The 27,862-nt window shown below is 41.6% G+C and overlaps 1 protein-coding gene across 1 annotated transcript in view; it reads right to left on the minus strand.

Annotated features, from left to right (window-relative positions):
• The window catches only part of LOC106601038 (C1q-related factor), a 28,002-nt gene extending 8,301 nt beyond the window's left edge, over nt 1-19,701 (minus strand). Inside the window, exon 1 of the mRNA XM_014192909.2 lies at nt 18,591-19,701. Coding sequence (XP_014048384.1) covers nt 18,591-19,193 — 603 coding nt within the window. The 5' untranslated portion in view covers nt 19,194-19,701. The remainder of the gene's footprint in view (nt 1-18,590) is intronic.
• Between the last annotated feature and the right edge of the window lie 8,161 nt (nt 19,702-27,862).

Below are 27,862 nucleotides of genomic sequence, written 5' to 3' on the forward strand. Positions count from 1 at the left end.
GAGGCAAAGCTTAGGCAGAAAGTGCTAATAGTCTTGAAGGAGAGACAGGTTCAGACGTTTTGCTGCCGCATGCATTTTTCATGAAGTGTCCTATTCATCATTTCTGTCTGGATGGATTGTTGATATCTCACTGTTGATATCGCCCATATTCATGTTTAGAGGGGAGAGCCACCTTGTTAAGCACACACAGTAACTTAGAGTGAGTCACTTTGGACCCATTAACATGAGGGTTCCCTGTGCTGTGAGAGAGGGGGTTGGGGGTCATCAGAATGGATTGAATTGGGTGATGGCGAGATGTCAGGGCTTAGAGAGAGATGTTTACATAAGAACAGGCCCATGGGCCCTTTCCCGTCCCCCCGTATGTGCTCTCATTATAATGAAGGAGCCTTGTGAGTCAACACCAAATGTCATGCAGGAGTCAGTCATCCCCAGATGGAAACCCAGAGGCTATTTTAGACCATACACTCCTGTGTTTCAATGTATGGGGATGTTACAGCACTTATTCATAAACAATTCAATCTGAGATGACAGTGGAGAGGAAGTCCTAGCGAGGTCTGGCTGCTGCTCTGCTGTTTAAAGGGACAAGACCGCAGAGAGGCTGAAGAAGAGACGGCATTGGAGAGAAGTAGTAGTATGGGGATTGTGTTTGCTTTCCTTTGGGAAACTTTTACGATAAATGATAGATTTTCTTCCGTTTGGTTGGCGATGACAGCCGGGTGTCATCTTGACATTTCCAATGTGTGTGGTATTTCTTAACAACATGGGCAAATCTTCATTTAATAGTCCTACCGCACCTAATTAGGCTGCTTCTAATGTTCCACTCGGCAGAGTGTCAAATCCGATGTCCAATTACACAGCAAATCAAGGCCTCTGCTACCTCTCCAGCTGATTATAGAGTGAGGGTCATAGACTACATCCAGGGTCTGTCAGAGTGGGAACGGGTTACACACATGCAGGCACATGCATGAATGCACGCACACAGACAGAAACACACGCACGCACATGGTGGGATCAATACTCAGCTCGCCTTTCCCTACCCCAGACACCTCCGTCTACTCTAGACAGAGGCTCTCTGTTCCTGAAGACATACAGAGACGAACAGCGGCCCCTCAGTCTCAGTGCTAAAAAACCTAAACCTAGCCCATATTCTCTGGCTTTATTTTAGCTCCAGTGTTAAGTAGACTGTTTAGCTGATGAGACAGATATACCGATATGGTAACTTTATTTTAAGGTACACATATTAGCCACTAATTTGTAGTTTATAAGTGTGTATATAAGTAGCTTATAAGGCCGTAATTAGGTCTTACTAGCCATATATTAGGCCTTTATTAAGTATTTTCTTACTCAAACATAAGTCATGTATTACTGGACAATCCTTAATAACATGATTATTAGCAATAATAAAGGCATATTAACATTTAATAAAGAGCAAGTAACACAAGAAACAGACTCTTAATGAGCTGTCTTAATGTGGGACTGGTAAGGGGATTGTACCTCAATATGTGTTCCCTATTTTAACTGTCCATAAATTACCTCATTGGACAGAAAGGGGCACTCCGTTCATATATGCCATACAGCCAACATTCTAGTCAAAATTCTTATGTAAGCAACTACATTTCTATACAGTATATACAGTGTGTGTATATATATATATGGAAATACTGTGAATATTTATTCATGTGTATATATATATATATGAACTTCAGCTGGATAAGGACATATTATGAATTACAAAGGGTCACACCTCCCCACACCCTTGAGCAAAAACATATCATGTTTGCCTGAAACTGAGGATTTGTGTAGTTTGATTACATAATAAATTGATTGATATATGTCATATAACCAACATTCAAGTCTGATTTTAACAATTGATGTAAACAATTTGTTTCAGGCAATCATTATTATGGTTTTGCTCATGGGTGTGGGGAGGTGCGCCCCCCTTTTGCGATTCACATTATATCATGCCATACAGTCAACATCCATATATGGAAGTATATATTGAAGTTTAGTGGCTCATTTTTTAAAATCATTTTTTTACATCAAATGACTTCATTGTTGGCTGTATGGCATATATGAGGGGAGGTGTGCCCCTTTCTGTCCAATGAAGTCATTTATAGAGAAAACAATTCTGCAAGTAAAAATATGGTCACACTTATAATAGGGAACATATATTGAGGTACAATCCCCTTACCAGTCCCACATTGAGACAGCTCATTAAGAGTCTGTTTCTTGCTCTTTATTAAATGTTAATATGCCTTTATTATTGCTAATAATGATGTTATTAAGGATTGGCCAGTAATACATGACTTTGAATAATATATCGCTAAATTAAGGTCCAATATATGGCTAATAGGACATAATAAAGGCCTTATAACATCATTATATACATACTTGTAAACTACAAATAAGTGGCTAATATGTGTACTGATGTCTAGACTATTCTGAAATAATAGATGCTACAAAGTAAATGAATGCAATGCATATATGTGTATTTTAACACCCAACATAGCCTGAACTTTCTTTCAGTCGCCCTCTTTTTTTGTGAATTGAATTTAATGATAATTACGGGAAAAAGCAAATTTTTTTCCCTCCAAATTTTCAAACAGGTTTCATTAATCAAGACAGACACTAATATAACATGCCAGATTCGGATCCAGGTGGTTCATGTTTGTTCAATTTGCTGTGTATAGATTGCCATGCTAAACACACTGCATGGGTCACACCTGGATACACAGCAATAGGCTAAACAGTATTGTGTTGATGTGTACCAGAGCTTAAGAAACCCCCAGAGACATGAAGAAAGAACCACTGAGATGCATGGTGATAGGTTGGGAAACGACACGCAGATAACAGCTTCATTCACGCAGTATTGTATCTCCAACAGCCCTCTAGGCGGAAATACAAAGACTTTTTCTAAATGTTGCTTTGGATAATACTTTACACACATAATAGTGTTGGATCTGTGACATCCACTTGTACTGATCTTCACTAATGCTGCAGAGCTTTGATGCAATACTGTATCAGTTCCCATTGGCTGTAGTGACCATAACATTGTGGCAATAACAAGGAAAGCCAAATTGCCTAAGGTTGGGCCTAAAGTAATTTATATATTACATTTCTGTCATTTTATTTTGTATTTTTCACACCAAATACAAACAACAACTACATCTCATCTGCCCAGACCCACACCCCCTTTCCTAGTGCCTGAATTATTGTTTGCCTTAAATTGTACAAATTTACACATTCTTATTTTCAATGACGGCCTAGGAACAGTGGCAGAACGACAAATGTTTAGCTTGTCAGTTCGGCGATTCGATCTTGCAACCTTTCGGTTACTAGTCCAACGCTCTAACCACTAGGCTACCTCTTACCCATTCTATTTCAATATTTCAATAATAAATAATACGATGTTTCCATTATGTCAATTGACAGATTGATTTCCAAGTTTTTTGTATTTGTTTTTTCAAGATGAGTGATGAGAAGAGAATCGTCCAGCCCATTGGGTATCTCAATACTTCTGACAGCCAACGTTTTATCTCACCCATAACTTTTGGGACTTTATAGCATTCCCAGAGAGCATGGATTATTGAGTCATTGTTACTTTTACACTGAAGACATGACTCTGCCGTTGTGCTGTAATTTTTTTAACATTTTGTCTCTTCCATAATACATTCTATACATTAGTTTATACTGGATTAAACATACATTTTATGCTCCAACATTCCCTCCATCTTGTGCCAACATCAGTTCTTTTTAAGTCTTGGTTCCAATAGTTTATATTTTCTTCTAAGAGATTGTCAGTTGGATATGCTCCCTGCAAGGTTTTGTATATATCTTACCTATCATATAAACATCCTTTTCTGACTCAAATAAGCAGTGTGGACTCGAGTCACATGACTTGGACTCGAGTCAGCCTCGAGTCACAAATATGATGACTTGCAACTCGACTTTGACTTTAACACCAATGACTCATGACTTAACTTGGACTTGAGCCTTTTGACTCAAACTGACTTGATACCCTCCCCAAGCCCAATATTAAAAATGATGCTATTAAAAAAAAGAATCAACTCTTCATTTAACGAATTACAGTTTGAATCGGACAGCAGCCAATCAAATTGTGCCAGCTGGGAAAAAGTTGTGCGTGGCAGTGCAGAGGAATGTCGGCAGGTGAATTCAGATGGAGCCCTTGGAAAAGTGATACCCAAAATTATTATTTTTGGTTATAAAGACTAGCTGTATCAACAGAAAACGGACTGCAACTTGCAAAACATGCGGGAAGAAAATTACAGACGGAGGCGCAACAACTTCCAACTTTGTTCGACATTTGAAGCTGCACAAAGAATGGTAAGTCGTGGCTATTATAGCCGACAGCTAACGTTATGTAATTTATAACTTTGCTAGTGTAGCATGTAGGTTAACGTAACGTTAAATCAATGAGCCTCCACACAGTCAGTCAGCATGGGAACGTGATCATTGCACCCAAGATTGAGCTACTACTGGCTAGGCAGTTCGTAGCCTAAATCCTGCCTGATGTTACTGCTGTTCCTAAAACCATTGACATACGTTAGCCTACTATAACCACACACAGAGAGGGGTGTGTGTGTATGTGTGTTAAGGTTGGGCGATTGTGTACAAGCCTACATTGCCCAATTGCGCCCCATAGCAATCCTTGATAGTTGTATGTCGCAAGTAAAAGCCTTGGGTATTGAGTTAATACAATTCCCAGTCTGGAAGGGTTAGGGTTAGGGCTAGGGGGCAGTAATGACATGGCTGGATAAAAAACGTACCCGATTTAATCTGGTTACTACTCCTGCCCAGTAACTAGAATATGCATATAATTATTGGCTTTGGATAGAAAACACTCCAAAGTTTCTAAAACTGTTTGAATGGTGTCTGTGAGTATAACAGAACTCAAATGGCAGGTCAAAACCTGAGAGATTCCTTTACAGGAAGTGGCCTGTCTGACCATTTATTGGCTTTCTTTGACATCTCTTTCCAAAACTTAGGATCTCTGCGGTAACGTGACACTTCCCACGGCTCCAATAGGCTCTCAGAGCCCGGGAAAAACCTGAATGTCGTCATTCCAGCCCCAGGCTGAAACACATTATCGCCTTTCTCAAGTGGCCGATCAAGGGACAGTGGGCTTAGGCGCGTGCACTGGCCGCCCCCGTCTTTCTGTTTTTTCCTCTGTTTACCGAAAAGGAGATTCCCGGTCGGAATATTATCGCTTTTTTACGAGATAAATTGCATAAAAATTTATTTTAAACAGCGGTTGACATGCTTCGAAGTACGGTAATGGAATATTTAGAATTTTTTGTCACGAATTGCGCCATGCTCGTAACCCTGATTTACCATTTCGGATAGTGTCTGGAACGCACGAACAAAACGCCGCTATTTGGATATAACGATGGATTATTTGGGACCAAACCAACATTTGTTATTGAAGTAGAAGTCCTGGGAGTGCATTCTGACGAAGACAACAAAGGTAATAACATTTTTGTTATAGTAAATCTGATTTTGGTGAAGGCTAAACTTGCCGGGTGTCTAAATAGCTAGCCCGTGATGGCTGGGCTATGTACTTAGAATATTGCAAAATGTGCTTTCACCAAAAAGCTATTTTAAAATCGGACATATCGAGTGCATAGAGGAGTTCTGTATCTATAATTCTTTAAATAATTGTTATGCTTTTTGTGAACGTTTATCGTGAGTAATTTAGTAAATTGTTAGTAAATTCCCCTGAAGTTTGCGTGGGTATGCTAGTTCTGAACGTCACATGCTAATGTAAAAAGCTGGTTTTTGATATAAATATGAACTTGATTGAAAAAAACATGCATGTATTGTATAACATAATGTCCTAGGGTTGTCATCTGATGAAGATCATCAAAGGTTAGTGCTGCATTTAGCTTTCTTCTGGGTTTTTGTGACATTATATGCTAGCTTGAAAAATGGGTGTCTGATTATTTCTGGCTGGGTACTCTGCTGACATAATCTAATGTTTTGCTTTCGTTGTAAAGCCTTTTTGAAATCGGACAGTGTGGTTAGATTAACGAGAGTCTTGTCTTTAAATAGCTGTAAAATAGTCATATGTTTGAGAAATTGAAGTAATAGGATTTTTAAGGTATTTGAAAATCGCGCCACTGGATTACACTGGCTGTTGCGTAGGTGGGACGAATTCGTCCCGCCTAGCCCAGAGAGGTTATTAAACCCCCCTCAGACTAAGATGTAAAACTTTCCTTTTTATTCTAAGTATTTTTTTCCCCATGTAAAGTCTATAAAGACTAAGTATACTTTTTTAAAGAATGTCTTCAGTGGTGTAATTGGTATTACCGAAAATAAATACAAGAACTTTGGGATCCATGTAATTTATAAGAGATCATACAAAATGTTTTCTCAGGACTCCGTTATTGAAGATGTGGATGAAGAAATGAATCCAGATGCAGCACTGAAAGTATTTGTTAAAGTATTCATGCCAATTGCTGATCAGCATGCATCTGTTAAGAAATTAACTGTGATAACTGTTAGAGCCCTCTGGCTTTAACGAGGAATTTAAAAAGTGTATGGCTCAAATAAATTATGCAAAAGCAGTGGCAAACAAGTCAGTCTGCTCAGCTGATTGGTTGACATACTGTAAATTGAGAAATGTGGTGTCTAAACAAAAAGAAGAAATTATATTACCAAACCAAAATAAATGACATAAAACACAATGGAAAAAGACTCTGTGTCACGACCTGACCTTAGATTGCCGTTTATTTTCCCTTTTTTGGGGTTAGGTCAGGGTGTGATGTGGGGTGGGCATTCTATGCCAGTCTATGTGTTCTATTTCTTTGTGTTGAGCCGAGTATGGTTCCTAATCAGAGGCAGCTGTCTATCGTTGTCTCTGATTAGGAATCATACTTAGGCAGCCCTTTTCCCTCCTTCTGTGTGTGATCTTGTTTTTGCACAGCTCTGTAAAGCATGCAGAACGTGACGTTTGTGTTTCTTTGTTTATTGTTTGCCTTAGTGTTCTGAGTTAAATTAAATATTTTTTCATGAGCACTGAACACGCTGCACCTTGGTCTACTTTCTACGACGATCGTTACACTCTGGAGTACCTTAAATTATATCATGGGCAATAACTATTGTTATCCATCAATAACCACCAGGTATAGACAACCTTGATGGGACACAATTGAGAATGGTAGCAGAATGTATTGACACCCCCATTTGCTTTATCTTGAACCAAAGCCTAAAGAGGTGTTTCTCCACAGGCGTGGAAGGAAGCTAAAGTAATTCCACTGCCTAAAAACAGTAAAGCACCCTTTGCTGGCTCTAACAGCCACCCAATCAGTTTGCTGCCTGTTCTTAGTAAACTGATGGGGAATATTGTGTTTGACCCAAGGCAATTCAACTAGTACTGTACTGACTCAGATGACAGATGATTGGTTAAAATAAATGGATAATAAAATGATAGTTCGAGATTTATTGTTAGATTTCAGTGCAGTCTATGATGTAATTGATCATAAATTGTTATTGAATTAACTCACTTGCTATGGCTTTATATCACTTGCCATCACATCGTTGGAGAGTTATATAGCCATTTGAACCCAGAGAGTGTGCTTCTCTAACATCAGATACAGTTGAAGTCGGAAGTTCACATACACCTTAGCCAAATAAATTTAAACTCAGTTTTTCACAATTCCTGACATTTAATCCCAGTAAAAATTCCCTGTCTTAGGTCAGTTAGGATCACCACTGTATAGTAAGAATGTGAAATGTCAGAATAATAATAGAGAGAATGATGTATTTCAGCCTTTATTTCTTTCATCACATTCCCAGTGGGTCAGAAGTTTACATACAACCAATTAGTATTTGGTAGCATTGCCTTTACATTGTTTAACTTGGGTCAAATGTTTCGAGTAGCCTTCCAAAAGCTTCCCACAATAAGTTGGGTGAATTTTGGCCCATTCCTCCTGACAGAGCTGATGTAACTGAGTCAGGTTTGTAGGCCTCCTTGCTCGCACACACTTTTTCAGTTTTGCCCACACATTTTCTACAGGATTGAGGTCAGGGCTTTGTGATGGCCACTCCAATACCTTGACTTTGTTGTCCTTAAGCCATTTTGCCACAATTTTGGAAGTATGCTTGGGGTCATTGTCCATTTGGAAGACCCATTTGCAACCAAGCTTTAACTTCCTGACTGATGTCTTAAGATGTTGCTTCAATATATCCACGTAATTTTCTTCCCTCATCATGCCATCTATTTTGTGAAGTGCACCAGTCCCTCCTGCAGCAATGCACCCCCACAACATGATGCCGCCACCCCCGTGCTTCACGGTTGGGATGGTGTTCTTCGGCTTGCAAGCCTCCCCCTTTTTCCTCCAAACATAACGATGGTCATTATGGCCAAATAGTTCTATTTCTGTTTCATCAGACCAGAGGACATTTCTCAGTTTTGGCAGTTTTGGAGCAGTGGCTTCTTCCTTGCTGAGCGGCCTTTCAGGTTATGTCGATATAGGACTCGTTTTACTGTGGATATAGATACTTTTTTACCTGTTTCCTCCAGCATCTTCACAAGGTCCTTTGCTGTTGTTCTGGTATTGATTTGCACTTTTAGCACCAAAGTACGTTCATCTCTAGGAGACAGAACGCATCTCCTTCCTGAGCGGTATGATGGCTGCGTGGTCCCATGGTGTTTATACTTGGGTACTATTGTTTGTACAGATGAACGTGGTACCTTCAGGCGTTTGGAAATTGCTCCAAAAGGATAAACCAGACTTGTGGATTTCTCCCAAAAAAATTGAGGTCTTGGCTGATTTCTTTTGATTTTCCCATGATGTCAAGCAAAGAGGCGGTGAGTTTGAAGGTAGGCCTTGAAATGCATCCAAAGGTACACCTCCAATTGACTCAAATGATGTCAATTAGCCTATCAGAAGCTTCTAAAGCCGTGACATAATTTTCTGGAATTTTCCAAGCTGTTTAAAGGCACAGTCAACTTAGTGTATTTAAACTTTTGACCCACTGGAATTGTGATACAGTGAATTATAAGTGAAATAATCCGTCTGTAAACAATTGCTGGAAAAATGACTTGTGTCATGCACAAAGTAGATGTCCTAACCGACTTGCCAAAACTATAGTTTGTTAACAAGGAATTTGTGGAGGGGTTGAAAAATGGGTTTTAATGACTCCAACCTAAGTTTATGTAAACTTCCGACTTCAACTGTATATACAGCGTGGTGTCCCTCAGGACAGTTGCCTTGGGCCGTTACTCTCCTCAATTTTTTCAAATGATATGCCACTGGTCTTACACAAAGCTAGAATGACTATGTCTGCGGACCATTCCACACTAAACATATCAGCACCAAAAGCCAGTGAGCGCACTGAATTCTAAATAAGGAGTAACAGTATCAGAATGGGTGATTAGTAATAAACAGGTTTTAAGTACATCTAAAACTAAAAGTATTGTATTTGGTTCAAAACATTCTCTAAGACCTCAACTGGAGTTGTGTATAAAGGTAGTGACCATTGAGCAAGTTGAGGAAGCTAAACTCCTAGATATAACATTAGATGGTCAATTATCATGGTCAAGTCATATTGACAAGTTATTGTGAAGATGGGGAGGGGTATGTCTGTTATTAACAAAAATCAACTGTACTAGTTGTTCAGGCTCTGGTCTTGTCTTATCTTGTTTACTGTCTGGTAATGTGGTCAAATGCAGCAAAGAAAGACATAACAAAGCTGCAGCTGGCACAAAACAGAGCAGCGCGCCTTGCCATGAAAAGATAAGTAAAAAAATTTTGCAACCAAATCAAACATTTTGATGTAAATGGCATGCTATAGAAGGGTCCAGACACCTTTCATGTGATTTCACATGTTTTTGAGAAACTTACCCCAAACACTAAATCACTTCCTCGTCCTTGTTGTGTAGTATGGGGGCACCGAAAAAACATGAACAAAGGTTCCAAAAACACCCAAATACGTCCTTTTACAAACGGCAACACTCATTATAGTGATACAGGTTGTTAGATGTGGTACACATGAAATTGTATCATTCCATCATTTATCTGTAACATTATACAAAAAAACCCCATGTGAAATCTAAATTAATCTGTTCCCTTCTATATCATGTCATTTTAAATCAAAAATAGAGATTTGGTTGTAAAAAATAAAACTTCGCCATTAATTACACACACAGAACTAACATCAACAACATGCATTCCAGTCTTTCCTGGTTGAGGGTTCACGAGACATTAACTGCTTCTCTTCTAGTTTTTATGAGAAATATTATTGTGATGAAAATTCCTGATTGTCTGCATAATCAAATAACGTTCAGCTCAGGCACCCATATGTACCCCACAAGACATAATACCAAGGGTCTCTTCACAGTCCCCAAGTCCAAAATGAATTCACGGCAAAGCACAGTACTATACAGCACCATGATCGCATGGAACTCCCTTTCAATTACTCAAGCAAACAACAAAATGACCTTAAAAAAAACTACATCTCGTTGAATGGTGGGGACTGTTGTTTAAAAAATAAAAAAATTATTTATTACAAAAACAACACAAGGAAGCTGTAACATTAAAGTATTAGAACATAAAGGACAAACAATACAGCATCAAGACACTATCAAACATGTATCAGTCATTCCGCAACAGAGCCATCCTTATGTGTGAGGCTGCGTGTGCCTGATAGTTATATAAAATATATGTCATAGTTTCCTTTTCCATGATCACAATCTTGTGATACCCGAACCCTCCAAGATCCCCCCACAGTTCCCCAATAGCTGTCCCTCAACCATCCGAGACCCCTCCCACAGCCCCCCCCGGAATAAAAAAAATAAAAATACAATTAATTCCATTCCATTCCCCACCCCCAAGAACCCCACAATGCACCAACAACCAACAGAGTGAACTAAAGAGAAAAAAGGAAAAGACAGAAGAAAACAGCAAACAACAATGCAAGAAAAATAAAACAAAATAATACATTTAAAACAAAGGACATCAAGGACAACTGAAATCATAACAGCAATGCCAGCTGTATATGTTTGTGTGCATGTCTGGCACTCTTACATGTATGTGTGTGTTCTTGTATGTGTTTATATGAATGAGTGTGTGTATATGCATGTGTACTAACACCTGCATCAGCCTCAGGCAAACCGGCATTAGCTGTAAAAACACTGCCACTTAGTGTCATTCAAACGTACTTTTATTATGTTTTATCTTTACTTTTTTTTCCTTTATCTTTTGTTTTTGTTGTTGTATTGTTTGTATTTCTTTGTGTTAAAAATGTGTGTGACTGTCCTATGCTATCCATGTATCAGTGTTTTGTTATTTAGCATGTTCTGTGTTTTTTGTGGACCCCCTGGAAGAATAACTGTTGTCTCTGCAAAAGCTAATGGGGATCCAAATAAACAAATAAATAAACTGGTCTGTGAAGATGATCGCAGTACTTCACTTCACAGCACCGTGTGTCTACTTGGATACATCAATTCAAAGGAGCCAGTGACAGACTGTGCCAAGATTTCCCCTAATTTCTATACTACAGGCCAGAATCTTTCCAGTGTGTTTTGCTTTCTAAGCGAAACAGTATTCCTGAAGTTAACCTCCAAGAGCAAAACTTTGTCTCCAATAATAATCAAGACATATATTGATATTAAATTGTCAATAAAGGGATGGGCATAAACTGTGTACTTCTGGAGGTCACCTTGGATGGCTAGAACAGAGCAGAGGAGTTGTAGAGGGCAGTGCACAGTGAGGGGGGGGGCAGGTGTGTGTTTCTGCATGTGCGCCTGCGTGGTGGGAAGCAGGGAGCAGTAATTGTTGGGGAAGAGCCATATGCGCTGCTCGGAGGACGCTGGAGCTTATTAAAGAAGGAGACAGAGTGATTATTCACACAGGGCCCTCCTGAGAGAGTGACGCTCACATCATTGCTTTTAATTAACTCTGAAACGGTTCTGCGGATTAATAACAATATTAAGACGAGAACCGAGGAGGAGCACAAACACATCCTGGATCTGGTTCAAGGTTCTAAACTACCATTAAAAAGGCTCTTTGGCATGACAAAACTCTTTTCTCCGCCTCCTTATTTTTATATATTTTTTCTCTCTATTTGTAGTAGCGTGGCAATGGATTTGTCTTTGTCATTGCCTCGTCTCCCAGGGTGTCTCCAACTCAGGGAATCGAGACTCTGACACATCCGTCTGAGAAGATTGGGATTGGTTGGAGATAATTGTCAAGCGAGTAAAAGAACGTCAGGAAAAAGAAGCCAAGGAGAGAGGAGAGGAGTGGAGAGGGAACTTGGAGAGCAGATGAAGTGCACCGGGCTGAAAATAGAATCGTATTTGCCTGCTTACCAAGAGCAGCTAACTCTTTGGTGTAGCTTGAAATGTGTCAAGGTGCTGGGGACAATGTTGACACTCTCCTAATGCAGCCCACAGAACCAAAAGAGGGAGAGGGAAGAAGGAGAGGGAGATAAAAACAGCAAGGCTCCGGGGTGGAGATGATACAGGGTGCAGAACAACTGCAGTGCTAGAGCCTGAGAACCTGCAGTTTCATGATGCACCAAGGCCAAAGGATGATAAAATACTGGCATTGTGTGCTATTCCCAGTCCTCCCCAGCCTCCTAGTCCCTACACAGCTTCTCTCGGCCTTAAATGAGCAGAGGAATGCTCCGGCCCAGACAGCCCTGCTCTAGGACCATCAGCCTTCCTATGGACACTTCTTCAATGACACAGCACGAGTTACCCCACATTTATAACCCTTCACAGTAATTTACACAGACAGACACACTGGGGTCTCACCTCCACACCAGACCCACAGACAGACCCACAGACAGACAGAAAGATACAACCAAATCTCTATTTTTGATGTAAAATGACATGAAGATTCTCTGGTTATAGTGAGTGTAAGCTACATCCCCCTCTAAGCTATGCTCAGAGAGAGAGAGACAGAGACAGAGACAGAGACAGAGAGAGAGACAGAGAGAGAGACAGAGAGAGCGAGACAGAGAGAGCGAGACAGAGAGAGAGAGAGACAGAGACAGAGAGACAGAGAAAGAGAGAGAGAGAGAGGGAGAGAGAGACAGAGAGCGAGACAGAGAGAGAGAGAGAGCGTGAGAAAAGACATGTTTCATTAGCCAGGCAGTTACCACTTTATAAACATTGCCCCAGTCTCTGGAGATGTGCGTTGCCTGTGTCTAACTTAAGTGCCTCCCCTCCCTCCTCTTAGGAACACAATGAAGCGGGAACAGAAGGTGCATTATAGGAACATATGTTCGCCTTCGCCTATTATGTATCAACACTTTTACACCCCCCCCCCCATAAACATTATGGTGGACTGAGACATTATATATAGAGGAGAGGCCCTTCATGTAGCCGCCACCTCCCCTCTCCTTGGGTTTGCTGGGTGAGAAGTTTGTCAGCTTGGATAGGTCAAAGGAGTTGAACTCAGGGAACCATAGTGAGACTTGCAAAATGACTGCAAAGAGCTGTGTCAGTAGCAAGCAAACGGACACTTTTTCTAGTCTATTTGATTTCGTGCCCTCCATGCTTATCATGTCGACATTCTAACACGCCAGAGATGGATTTCACTTAATTCATCTCTTTTTATTCCAGTCCAGTGATCTTATCACGTTTTCATTCAAATGAATATATCACCAGCACACCAAAACACAAATTTGGATGAAAATAGAAAGTAGCCTAGTCTATAAAAGATATTACACAAAATGTACAGTACATCAGATAGATTGTTACTGACATTTACCCCAACCTTTATGTTGAACCCCTCACATGCATTATCTTCCTACAAGGTTACATTAGTATTCCATGGCATGGCTGAAGCCTCCAGGTGCATCAGGGGTGATATGTAAAAAGCAGCCATGGACAATAGGCCTTCCCCACGAGGACACACTCTCAGTATCTGTCCAACAGACACAAGATCAAAAACACCACACTGAACCACCAACAGATATGCCTCGGAAATGGTATTTATCTTTATGAATAATTGCCCATCTCCAGAAGGGCCCGTTGCTCTGGTAACACTGCCTTCATGTCATAATGTTAGTGGATGATGGAGAGCTCTGACCTCACTGGTCACAGAGACCAGACCCAGCACTCTTTACATTTTACATACTCAGTGTACAAAACATTATGGACACCTTGCTAATATAGAATCATTTGCCCTCAGAACAGCCTCAATTTATTGGGTCATGGACTCTACAAGGTGTCGATAACGTTCCACAAGGATGCTGGCCCATGTTGACTCCAATGCTTCCCACAGTTGTGTCAAGTTGGCTGGATGTCCTTTGGGTGGAAGACGATTCCTGATACACATGGGAAACTGTTGAGCGTGAAAACATAGCAGCGTTGCAGTTCTTGACACAAACTGGTGCACCTGGCACCTACTACCATGCCCTGTTCAAAGGCACTTTAACTTTTTTAGGATAGGGGGCAGCATTTGGAATTTTGGATGAAAAGTGTGCCCAAAGTAAACTGCCTGCTACTCAGGCCCAGAAGCTAGGATATGCATATAATTGGTAGATTTGGTTAGAAAACACTCTAAACCTGTTAAAATTATGTCTGTGAGTATAACAGAACTTATTTGGCAGGCAAAACCCAGAGGACAAACCATCCAGAAATTTTATTTTTGAGGTGACAGTGTTTTCAATGGGTTTTCTATGTGGATCTAGATTTCTAAGGCACTTGCTTGCAGTTCCTATCGCTTCCACTGGATGTCAACAGTCTTTAGAAATTGGTTGATGTTTTTTTCTTTTGAGTAATGAAGAAGTATGGCTGTTCAGAACGAGGGTCGAGTCTAGTGTACTGTTGTGGTTGGGGCGCGCGACCTGAAAGCTCGCTCCACTTTGTTTTTGTCCTGTATTGAACACAATTTATCCCGTCTTAAATTTGATCGATTATTTACGTTAAAAAATACCTAAAGTTGTATTAGGAAAGTTGTTTGAAATGTTTGGATCAAGATTACAGGTAACTTATTACATATTTTGTAGTCATCTTGCACGAGTTGGAACCGATGTTTTTCTGAATAAAACACGCCAAATAAATGGACATTTTGGAGATATAACGATGGAATTTATCGAACAAAAGGACCATTTATGATGTTTATGGGACATATTGGAGTGCCAACAGAAGAAGATCTTCAAAGGTAAGGCATGAATTATATCGTTATTTCTAAGTTTTGTGTCGCGCCTGGCGTGTTGAATTATGATTGTCATGTGTTTGTTTGATGGGGTGCTGTCCTCAGATAATAGCATGGTTTGCTTTCGCCATAAAGCCTTTTTGAAATCTGACACGGTGGCTAGATTAACAATAAATTAGGCTTTAATTTGGTGTATTGCACTTGTGAATGTATGAAAGTTAAATATTTGTAATAATTTGTTTTGAATTTCGCTCTCTGCAGTTTCACCGGATGTTGTTGAAACATTTCGCTAGCGGAACCCCTATCCCTTAATTACACCACTTTAATAATGTTTACATATATTTCATTACTCATCTCATATGCATTTGTGTGTATTAGGTAGTTATTGTGGAATTATTAGATTACATTTTAGATATTGCTGCACTGTCAGAACTAGAAGCACAAGCATTTTGCTACGCTGGCAATAACATCTGCTAACCATGTGTGTGTGACCAATAAAATTTGATTTGATTTAATACTTTACCTTGCCAATTCACCCTCTGAATGGCACACATACACAAGCCATGTCTCAATTTTCTCAAGGCTTTAAAATCCTTCTTTAACCTGTCTCCTCCACCTACACTGATTGAAGTGGATTTAACAAGTAACTTCAATAAGGGATCATAACTTTCATCTGGATTCACCTGGTCAGTCTTTGTTGTGGAAAGAGCAGATGTCCTTAATGATTTGTACACTCAGTGTACCTGTATCCTTTCTTTCCATTTCAGTCATATTTTCTCTGTAATTGTAAAAGTAAGCAATGGCCAATTCAAGTGGTTTCACAATAGAATTAATCAATTAAAACAACCCTTCTGTGACCATGGGATGGATATTTCTCTATAGCAACATATGAAGAACATTGCACACAAAAAATAAAGACTTGATAAACATATCTGTTTCCTATATTTGACAACAAGTTTTACATTAGATGAATAACCTGGAGGCTGTAAGATATGCTGCCAGACATACCCTTAGGCCTACATAGATTTAAATTGAGATTGTGTTTTATAGTTGCTAGAAATCTATATGCTTTTATGAAAGAAAGTGTTCCCGCTCTCTTTTTTTAAAGAATGAGGGTGTTCTCTCTCTGACCTATACTGACAACAGATGACTCTTTGGAGATCCCCATCTAAATGTAAAATATAGCTACAATCAAGTCCACATAAGTCTTGAGTCGGGGGCGGGAGCTGCCTGCTCACGAATCAGATTGCAACCAACTGAAAATGGTGAAATAATTGATTATATTATGTGTACAACTGTTAGGCAAAACACCCGTTAAAGCATAAAACATAGCAGGGAAGCATGTGCTCAACAGAAATGGCATGATGTTGCATTGCTCTCAACCCCCAAACCCTAACCTCTGCGTTAGCATTAAGCCTACAAGGTAACCTTACAGATGAAGTCCACCTTAAACATTTTTAAACTGGCCGACTAGGACAAGTTGTATTCAGTCATTATGACAAATTCATTTGCAGTACCCTGTGTGAACTACATATTAAGGTTTTATTCCATTATAAAATATAATTTAAACCACTTAAGTGCTGTAATATCAGGGTAATAAGTAAAACATATACTTTGCGTTTATAATAAAATGTTCTGCGGAAACACTGTGAGCAAAAGTTTTGACCTCCTTCAATTTTATTTTTACGTAGCCTAATTAACATTAAACAAATTAACTCAAAAGTCTAATTGACAAAGCAATATGTTGGGAGATGAAAGATAATTGTGAGGATTGTAATTATACACTATAGGCTAATGTAGCTGTAATATGTCATGTAAAAGGGGGATGTGACCTATCCTATACGCAAGTGGTCGTGAACAGATAATAAGAGGATATTCAATCACAAAATATTTGATGCGCGCTAAAGCTGTAGTTTAATTTATGATTGCCTCGATGCATATTGCCCATGACTTGATGGTAAAAAATATATATATATATTTCTCTTATACTCTCCTGCGCTTTAGATGTTGCCGCCTTTGCCGGACGAGAAAGTTCTAGAGTCTCACACACTCGAGTACCTGAGAGCACCCCCAGGGCGCAATAAATCAATTTCCAGACCCGTCAAGTGATGCGTAAAAATAAAAACGGAGAATACATCATGCAAATTATATTTATTTCAAGCGATTGTCACGCAACTATTCCCTTGTTTTATCAACCATATACACCCGACATAATAAGCAACACTTACATTTTCCAGTATGTTCACACTGTGACGGATAAGTAGGCTTGCTGTCATCCTCTTGTTTTACGCACGAGACGTTTGGCTAATTGAGGTCTTGTTGAGTCTCTCCAGGAGTACGACGTTAGATTACATGTAATTAAATAAGTGAACTCGACAGTTAAATGTAGCACAATGTAATTTGTGTCTGAACGCATCACTTGCTGACTTGCTGCAGTTCACAGATGTATCGAGCACAGAGAAGCAGACCGTTCTTGGTTCACAATTTAAACTTTTCGCAATAATAATAATAATAATGATAGGCACTGTCTGGGATTTTTTTTTAATTCTTAAAATATCTGTCGGCTGACTAAAAGCTGCATCTGCTATAGTGCGCACTCCTTTGACTCCACTTACTTAATGTATTTTCCCCGTCTAATCAATTTAGTCTACACAAGCAGAAATGCGAAAGTAATACGATCCGAAATTACAGGTTAATATCTTATTTCTGAAAAGATAAATGATTTGTTACAAATGCGTAAAAATCTGAGTCAATTATTAAATAGCGCTAGTCCTAACTGACAAATAGATGCTTCCATAAGTCAGGCACATACACCTTTCTCACCTTCTTCTACATTCCAAGTTAAATAAACAATTACACCAGAATTATATGGCAAACTTCTCAAATTTGAAACAAGTAGGAAAGTGACATGGACTTCGGGGGAAACTGTCTGTCCTTTGATTTGAGGGATGCGGGCAATGTCAGTGTGTATTTATGCAATGAGGGGACGCGCGCCAGATTACACATCCTTCTCTCTGGGCGCGTTTGGTGCCACAGCTGTGTGTGTGACCGTCATCTGCTCGCTCAGGGGGGGGTTTGGGAGAGCACGACAGATGCTTCCGCTACCCACCAGCCTTCCGTTTCCTCGGAAATAGAGCCTCTGTATTATAAAGCGGTTTCAGGGCAATTTGATTGTGAAGCTCCGATTAAATTTCCACCAACAAAGTTACCACAGTGACATCAGGTGACACCCAGCGATAGGAAGAGAGAGGGGGAGGGAGAGCGAGCACAACAGAGTATCAAGGGATAAGGTGAGATATCTGTCATTTAGAAGGGACCTGAGTCTGTAGCAGAGAAACCATTGGAGTGCTAATTACAAAGAGCAGTAAGCAATGAGTGGTAGAACGTATAAGATCCCTCTATGCTGAGTGACTGAGCAGTATAAGACAGACAGAAACTTGGAGAAGTGAATTGACTCACCTGTTCGTTTTTGCAGAGGTCTGCCCACATACTGGTCCCATCCCCTCCTCTCATCAGCACATGGTAGATGAAGAAGTAGGTGCCAGGAATGCTGCAGATGAACTTGCCCGAGATGCCGTCGTAGTTGTTTCCCAAATTGGTGACCACGTCGTCAAACTTGAGGATCTCATAGCCTTCATGGGGGTTCTTAAGCCCTGCGTAAAAGGCCACCCGGGGCACTGTGCTGTAGGTGGCCGTGCTGATAGCTCCGTTCCCCCCCAACCCCAAAATCCCAGTCCTCCCTCCAGACCCTCGGTCTCCAGGGGGTCCCACTGGCCCCGGTGGCCCTGGCTCTCCAGGCGGTCCCGGGAGTCCAGGTTTACCTGGCCTGCCTTGCTTGCCCTGGGGGCCCTGCACCAGCGTGGAGGGCATGTTGCTGTTGTCGCTGAGGGCCTCGGCCTCTGCCTGGAAGCCACTGGAGCTGGTGCTGCTGGCCGTGGTGCCCTTGTTCAGGTAGGGGTCGCACACCATGCGGCAGGTACCCAGCATTTCAAAGTGGCTGGTGTCGGTGCCCACGGAGCTGACCAGGACGGGGATGAGGACCACCAGCACCAGGACCAGCATGACCCCGACGGCAGCCGCCACCAGGGTCTTCCTCCCGATGCTGAGTCGGGGAAGGGGCTGTGCTGCCAGCGTGGCTCTCCCTGGGGCGGAAATGGTGACTGCTGGGTGTGGGGAGCCTGCCACCGAGGAAAGGGACACGGGGATCCCAAGAAGAGTAGGAGGAGGAGCGGCGAGTGTGTGATGGTAAGAGAGAGACCCACATACACTCACTGATATGCCTCACTGCTTTCACTCACACGGAGGTAGTTCCCGTACACTCTCGCTCACCAGCGTGCACACTGACGCACATAGGGAGCACACACATACACGAGCCGACATACAGAATTTAGTCCCAAACTCTTGGCATGAAAAAGGAGAAAGAAAGAGGATGCAAAGAAAGGAACACTCAGGAGGAGGAGTGTTAGAGAGAAACAAGAGGAATGGTAAGAGGACGAAACAGAGAGAGAGAGTGTGAGAAAGAGAGACGGAGAGAGTAGTCATAGAGTCCGTGTGCGTGCGTGTGGTGTGTTTGTGGTGACGGATTCTCAGGCTTGGCTTTTTATATGGCTGTAGCAGTGGAGCCCCACCCCCCACCCCCCCCCCACACCCCCCACTCCTCCTCCCCTCTCCTCCTCCCCTCCTCTGGTTGGCGTGGTTACGAGTAGGGGGAGGAGGGAGCCCCACACTGTCCCCTCTCCCTCTCTGTCTCACTCAGAATGGCTCTCATCACATCACATTACTTTCTACCATACTACACTCCCTCTGAGCCAGTGAAGAGCCAACACACACTCCCTCCCTCTCCCTTTCAGCTCTCTTACCCTGACTCCTCACTCCTTCCTTCCACTTTTGATGCTTTCTCTCTCCCCCTCTTCCCCCCTCTCTCTCCCCCTCTCTGTCTCTCTCTCTCTCTCTCTCTCTGCTTTCCTCTCTCTCTCTCTCTCTGCTTTCCTCTCTCTCTCTCTCTCTCTGCTTTCCTCTCTCTCTCTCTCTCTGCTTTCCTCTCTCTCTCTCTCTCTCTCTCTCTCTCTCTCTCTCTCTCTCTCTCTCACTCCTCACTTCTTCCTTCCACTTTTGATACTGTTTCTCTCTCCTCTCTCTCCTTCTCTCTCTCATCAGCCTCCAGCCTCTAAAAATAAAGATGGAGCACAGGGAAAGGGTTCTGCACTTTCCTGGAGGTGCCAGATATATATATGATTTCTATACTTTCTATCTGGCGTATCCACACACACACACACACCAAAACAAAACGTAATTATTACCCAGTTTTTTACACATAATGCTCAAATACACTAACAGCTTTTTACACCCTAGAGTAGATTGATGCAAAAAAAATTGGCATTAGAATCCGTCAGTTTAGGCATTGGATGCATCTCAAACCACCACATCCGCCGCTGTTGCACTTCCGCATCTGCGATGGAAGGTGACAGAGCTAGAGCGGTGTTTGTCAGACCATGAAACATCCCAAAAATCGGTCTTCTCAATAAAACATCTGTAGCGTTCGAACGGTTTGACCTACAAAACTATTATGACCAATCTGTGGAAAGGAGAGACTCTCGCGAACAAGTGTCACGGGACTCGTCTGAAGGTAACCAGTACTGGATTAAAAAAAAACGAATGGAAGTATGATGGTAGTTTTGTGCCTACCCCAATAAAGGGGGTGGGCACAAATATTGGCACAAATATCTCCTAGATTTAGGACAGACACTTCAAAACCTTGTTTCTTATGATTTCAATTTTGACTGTACTTTTTGCCATTTATGAATGTGTTATTCAATGCATTTCTATGGGATTTAGTAGTAAAGACCAAAATCAGTATTTTATCAAATAATTTGTTATAATTATATATTGTTTTATTCTGTACCTAAAGGGGTCCTAAAATTCTAAATCAAATAGATAAATGATCCATAGTATGACAACTTAAAACGATTCAATGTCAGCTTAGCACCCCTCCTCCCTCCCCCAGCATCTTAGACTCTAAAGAATTAAAATGTGTATGGTGTTTATTAAGAAGGCTAATGCTAAATACCAACACATGAGCCAACAGTACATACTGTACATACTAGTAACACAAATCCTAAATCTACTGTTGGATGGATTGGGGGTTGTGCCATCACTTTCTTGTATTTCCTGGCAGACAGCCTCCTCCTGGGGGAGATTTTATTCTGGGAACATGACAGGGTTAAAGGACAGTGGGGAGGTGCCATCCATGGTTAATGTGCCATTGACATTGACTCCATTTTACTGTTATTGTACTCCACTTTTTGCCCTCTCTCAGTGTCAATAACCGCACTTCTGCACCTCAATGTGCTGACATCGTTTCTTATTGGTATCTTTTTTAGCTATTGATTTCCTGGTTTTATTCAATTAAGGGTCCCGTTTGATGGGGGAAATATCTCTGAGCTGCAGTGATGTCATATTTTTTACATTTTCATCTTTCAGAGTGATGAATGATAAATATGGAGGGAAATGACAACATTAGAAAATAGTCAACATACACAGTTCTCCTATGGACTGTCTTTGTAGAGGAGGTCAATTCAATTATGTCTGGATTTATTTAGCATAACACATAAGGCTGAATGAGTCTATATCTTATACAAATCCACTAGGCTTTTACCAGGGATGTGCATTACAATTCGTCATAGCAAACAATTGAGGCTAATATCCTTGAGTGCTGTTATTCAGCTTTTATTGAAGTTGTTGTTGTTGTTGTCGTGTAGCGATGAGGGCCAGGCCAGCATTGTGAAACATGATGTAAACCTCCACCAGATGGAGGGCTTTGGCGTTGTTTGCACTAGGTTTAGACAGGGCTCTCATGGAAGATTGAGATGGATCAATGCTCACCAGGATGCCTGAACATTTGTCACCACTAGGCTTGACTGGTCACCAATTAGAACATTCCACTTCTGTCTCTTTATCATCATTAAACAGCAATTGCAGTGTTATGGCATAACCGGTTGGCTGTCAAATTCATCTTACAGGGTGAGTCCATCCACAGACTCAACACACAACCCAGATAACTCACAAAAGACCAGGTGTGTGTCTGACTCGGTTGGGGGTATATTTGACCACTATGTGTTAAGCCTTATAATTGTCATGGAGTTTGTCCATATGAAGAAGCAAACAATACTTAAATTGATTTCTGGGTTTGCTTAGTCGGATTGTTTGTTTTAGGCACCTGCCGGCAGTACCTGCCAGTGAGTCTGTCGTCAGTGCACCAAATCTCTACATCCTTTAACCACTGAGAGATCAGTTCACAGCACAGAGGACAAACACAGGGGTAGAGATGCGAAAGAGATGAGAGCGAGAGAGGAAGACGGGCCGGAGAGAGGAAACAGAAGGAATTTAAAGAACAGGAGAGAAGTAGTTGGAAGCTGTGGGAGTTGAGGCATCTCAGTTGAGTAGGTTGGCGTTGGTTGGTTGGTTGGTTAGTTGGTTGGTTGGGAAGTAAGTAGGGCGGAGGGAGTAGGGCTGTTGTGGTGAGAAAAAAAACGGAATAAAAATGATGATTGAGCTGTTATTCAATACATACATAATAATAAAAAATGGCAGATCATTTTTTATTATTTTTTTAATGATTTAAGATGTCTTTGGTACATAATTGGTCTAGCCCACTGTATACTCACTTGATGAGAGATCATCTATGCAGCCTGAAGCAAGGAACAGCTTTTTTGCTACTTTCTTCTATATAGGACCTGTTTCAGATGATCACTTTTACTCTCATACTGTATGTGTACTCGCGCCAAAAGGGAAAAATATCCTTTCTATTTTATTCAGCTAAGTTCAATTATATTCTTCTTACGATAAAATCATATAATAAAAAATAATTGCACGGGACTTATAAGCATATATTGTCAACTAAATAAACAAGCCTACAGTGCATCCTATAGCATGGAGCATAACCACATAACATACAGTAGGTCAACTCACATTCTGTTCTTCTGAAATACATTTTCTACATCTCATGTTTCTTTAGACCTGACTAAACTAAATCATGGATTATTGTGATGGTGTAGATTAAATTGATTCATTCCTTTTTTTTAAATGTAGATGTTCCAAAGGCGCGCAACAGTGGTTTGTATACAGCTTGTATTCATGGAGGCCTGGAGATGCTAGATGTGTTTATGTTAATTACCGTTCAGTTACCGTGAGACCGGCACTCTTTTGCATGACAATAACCGGCTGACAAAATGTTATGGCCAGTGAAAATCGGTGTCACCGTTTTATGGGGATTGATTTGTCATTGAATGGAAGGAAATGTCTTGTATTGAAGTGACAGAACATTGAGGGTTAAGCAGTAATAAAACTCTCTAGGACTTTGGAACAAACACTTAAAAGGTTACACCTTCTCCTCCCCCTTGTAATACAATGAGGATAATTCACTTAGCTCTGTGTCCAAGTTTTTATTATCCTTAAACATAGATGTCAATCTCAATGTGACTTCCCAGGTTAAAAAGGAGAAATACAATACAATTGAAAAAACTGACAATCCTCAAAGAGACATTGTTTCAGCAATCAGACCATGTTGGTTTCGAAAAGATAATTAGGAAAAACATTGCGGGAGGCTCACAGCTCAGTTCAGCCTTGCCCCAATCCTATGGAGCTGTTCAGTGAAAGGGGGTGCTGAAATCCCCCCCACTGCTCTGCAATTAGCACCATGTGAGGGAGAAGTTAAACCTGATATTTAACTGATGGTGGTTATAAACAAGGTTATTTAGTGAGTGAGAGGCTGATTAGTGGTTTCTTATGTTGATCAGGTGTCAATCGTCAAAATAGCGGACAAAAACAAGTATCAAGGTTGAAATAGACAATGGACTTTTTCAGGGAGAGTTTGAAACATGCTTTCCGGTTTGTTTCTGTGAAAGGGGGGTTTGGAGGGGGGAGGAGAAGGTGCAGAAAGCTTTTAAAATTGAATGAGTGAAATTCTGGTCATGGCCTTAGCCCTGTGGCCTGCATTTCCTCAGAGATGTTTTAACTCGTGGCTGGGGTCAGGAGAGGAGGCCGTCTCCTCTGAGGCATCAGACACAACCAACCAAACACAGCTCAATGCACTACAGCTTTGTAGTTTTTTCACCTCAAGAAAAACAAAGATCTCAAAATGTGTTTCAGAGAGAAAGAGCTTCAGAGGTCCACAGGGAGGACAGACTGAACATACCGGAGTAAGAAAATAAGTAAATAAAAAAGGACTAAGAAAGAGAAGATGTTAAGGGTCGCATTCTTTTAAGAGAAAACTGGACCAGGTCGAAGAAAGAGTAAAACAATCAAATAAAAACACAAATAAACAGTGCATAGACACAGTCACAGTCCTCCTGTCTATCCAGTTGGGGCTGGCTCTCTGATTGACTCTCCTGTGCTGTGTGGGTCTTGTCAGGGCTTTATCAATGGGCTCCTTTCATACACAGCTGAAACAAGTCACCGCTGTCTGTGCATGATCACTTGGCTCCCACTGAGAGGACTCACAACACAGAGGAGAGAGAGAGACAAAGTCAAAGTGCAGTGAGCTGGCGTGGTAGGAGGGGAGGGGTGGGAGGGAGGGAGGAAGGAAGGAGGAAGAGAGGGGGTGCATTTAAGGGAGCTGGGTGGATGGGGTATGATAGGGTCGGAATATCGGAAAACAGTTGGCACAGAGATGACATGGAAAGTTGTAAAGGAAGTGCATGCGTGTGTGTTTGAACTAAGCCTGCTCTGTCTCACTGCTTTACTTGCTGATGAGGCACTTTAACACACTGCACATCCAGGTAAATGAAGAAACAGAGCGAGGGGCATGACTTCAGTGAAAACAAAAAACACTAACACTGTACCCTCGGGGTGTGTGCTCCACTAGAGCAGCCATGACACAGTAAACAACTGCATTGTTTACTAATGTGACAGCATTGATGACGGCCAGAGCTTTCCCATGATGTTGCACTATGATTTAAGTCAATAAGTCATCATTTTAGTCAAACAATTATATATTTGGGCTTGACGTGACAAATCTGAACTGCCCACTTCGTGCAAATTAGTGTGGATGCGGTATCTTTTCCTATGATATGCATAAATTATTTTCTTCAGCCTAGGTATCATTTCAGGGCTGGTTTGAATTGTTTATGTTACCGCCCACCAGCATGGCAAAGTTATTCCTCTTTGCGAGTGAGATGAGCCAAACAGTCTTGTATTCAGCCGCCGGAACCATATAGCAAATTATTTAAAAAATGATCATAATCCATTGGCTAGTTGGTCAATTTTCACTTATTTTCTTAGCTAGTCTGTATTAAAAATATACACTGCTCAAAAAAATAAAGGGAACACTTAAACAACACAATGTAACTCAAAGTCAATCACACTTCTGTGAAATCAAACTGTCCACTTAGGAAGCAACACTGATTGACAATACATTTCACATGCTGTTGTGCAAATGGAATAGACAACAGGTGGAAATTATAGGCAATTAGCAAGACACCCCCAATAAAGGAGTGGTTCTGCAGGTGGTAACCACAGACCACTTCTCAGTTCCTATGCTTCCTGGCTGATGTTTTGGTCACTTTTGAATGCTGGCGGTGCTTTCACTCTAGTGGTAGCATGAGACGGAGTCTACAACCCACACAAGTGGCTCAGGTAGTGCAGCTCATCCAGGATGGCACATCAATGCGAGCTGTGGCAAGAAGGTTTGCTGTGTCTGTCAGCGTAGTGTCCAGAGCATGGAGGCGCTACCAGGAGACAGGCCAGTACATCAGGAGACGTGGAGGAGGCCGTAGGAGGGCAACAACCCAGCAGCAGGACCGCTACCTCCGCCTTTGTGCAAGGAGGAGCAGGAGAAGCACTGCCAGAGCCCTGCAAAATGACCTCCAGCAGGCCACAAATGTGCATGTGTCTGCTCAAACGGTCAGAAACAGACTCCATGAGGGTGGTATGAGGGCCCGACGTCCACAGGTGGGGGTTGTGCTTACAGCCCAACACCGTGCAGGACGTTTGGCATTTGCCAGAGAACAACAAGATTGGCAAATTCGCCACTGGCGCCCTGTTCTCTTCACAGATGAAAGCAGGTTCACACTGAGCACGTGACAGACGTGACAGAGTCTGGAGACGCCGTGGAGAACGTTCTGCTGCCTGCAACATCCTCCAGCATGACCGGTTTGGCGGTGGGTCAGTCATGGTGTGGGGTGGCATTTCTTTGGGGGGTCGCACAGCCCTCCATGTGCTCGCCAGAGGTAGCCTGACTGCCATTAGGTACCGAGATTAGATCCTCAGACCCCTTGTGAGACCATATGCTGGTGCGGTTGGCCCTGGGTTCCTCCTAATGCAAGACAATGCTAGACCTCATGTGGCTGGAGTGTGTCAGCAGTTCCTGCAAGAGGAAGGCATTGATGCTATGGACTGGCCCGCCCGTTCCCCAGACCTGAATCCAATTGAGCACATCTGGGACATCATGTCTCGCTCCATCCACCAACGCCACGTTGCACCACAGACTGTCCAGGAGTTGGCGGATGCTTTAGTCCAGGTCTGGGAGGAGATCCCTCAGGAGACCATCCGCCACCTCATCAGGAGCATGCCCAGGCGTTGTAGGGAGGTCATACAGGCACGTGGAGGCCACACACTACTGAGCCTCATTTTGACTTGTTTTAAGGACATTACATCAAAGTTGGATCAGCCTGTAGTGTGGTTTTCCACTTTAATTTTGAGTGTGACTCCAAATCCAGACCTCCATGGGTTGATAAATTGGATTTCCATTGATTATTTTTGTGTGATTTTGTTGTCAGCACATTCAACTATGTAAAGAAAAAAGTATTTAATAAGATTATTTCTTTCATTCAGATCTAGGATGTGTTGTTTAAGTGTTCCCTTTATTTTTTTGAGCAGTATATATATGTAACCATTTTGTAAATGGTATAATTGGTTGATATGATAGCATTTTGCAACCACCTCCCCCCGTCGCCCTAAGATGAATGCTTTTGACCACAAAAATGTTGCTTCACTACATGCACCACTGCTTTGATTAGTGTAACGTTAACTAGAAACCTCAAGTGTCTATCCAGATATTGAAAAGTCACCCGCAAAAGAAAATTCAAGTAACTTATAGAGTTACGTTTCGTTTGCGACGTGCATGATCATGAGCAAGGTCATTGTAGTCTATCGTTTCACTTCCCCTGTGAGAACCTTGAGCACGGGCTGACTTGGCTTTGCTGAACCGCAGCCGAAGCCTGCCAGCAGCTTACCCACCAAAGGTTGCACCTTGTCTATTATAATGTAGAAAAATGCATATCATCGATCGTTCAATAGTTATCCATATTACCGGTGCTTCATCTTATTCTTTCTAACTATTTCTGCGGCGGAAGATGCCAAAACGTTAGAGATAACAATAGATGGTGAAGACAAAGATAGGCCAGTGGTTTCCGTCAGTGACAAAGTTTTCCCAAAATCAATGCTTGATGACAAGTCCAGCTCCAGAATCAGCCATAGAGCCAGCTGGCTAATCTTTTTAGTATGGTGTTGTAAAAGAAAAGCAATAACAGATACCATTAGCTAGCTAGATAAGATTAGCCAGATGTCAGTGGCCTATTTGTTGATGTTTTTCAACTCAGCGTGGAAATTCCCACACCCATTTTGTGAATATGTATAGGTAGCCTTCGTCATTCTTCCGAGGTGGAACCTAAAGTGCATTTCCTCTCAGGAAATTACGTCAAAATAGTGGTGGCAACTTCCTCCGGGGGGAGGTC

Source organism: Salmo salar, chromosome ssa03, assembly GCF_905237065.1.
Source record: "Salmo salar chromosome ssa03, Ssal_v3.1, whole genome shotgun sequence".
NCBI classification, from domain to species: Eukaryota; Metazoa; Chordata; class Actinopteri; order Salmoniformes; family Salmonidae; genus Salmo; species Salmo salar.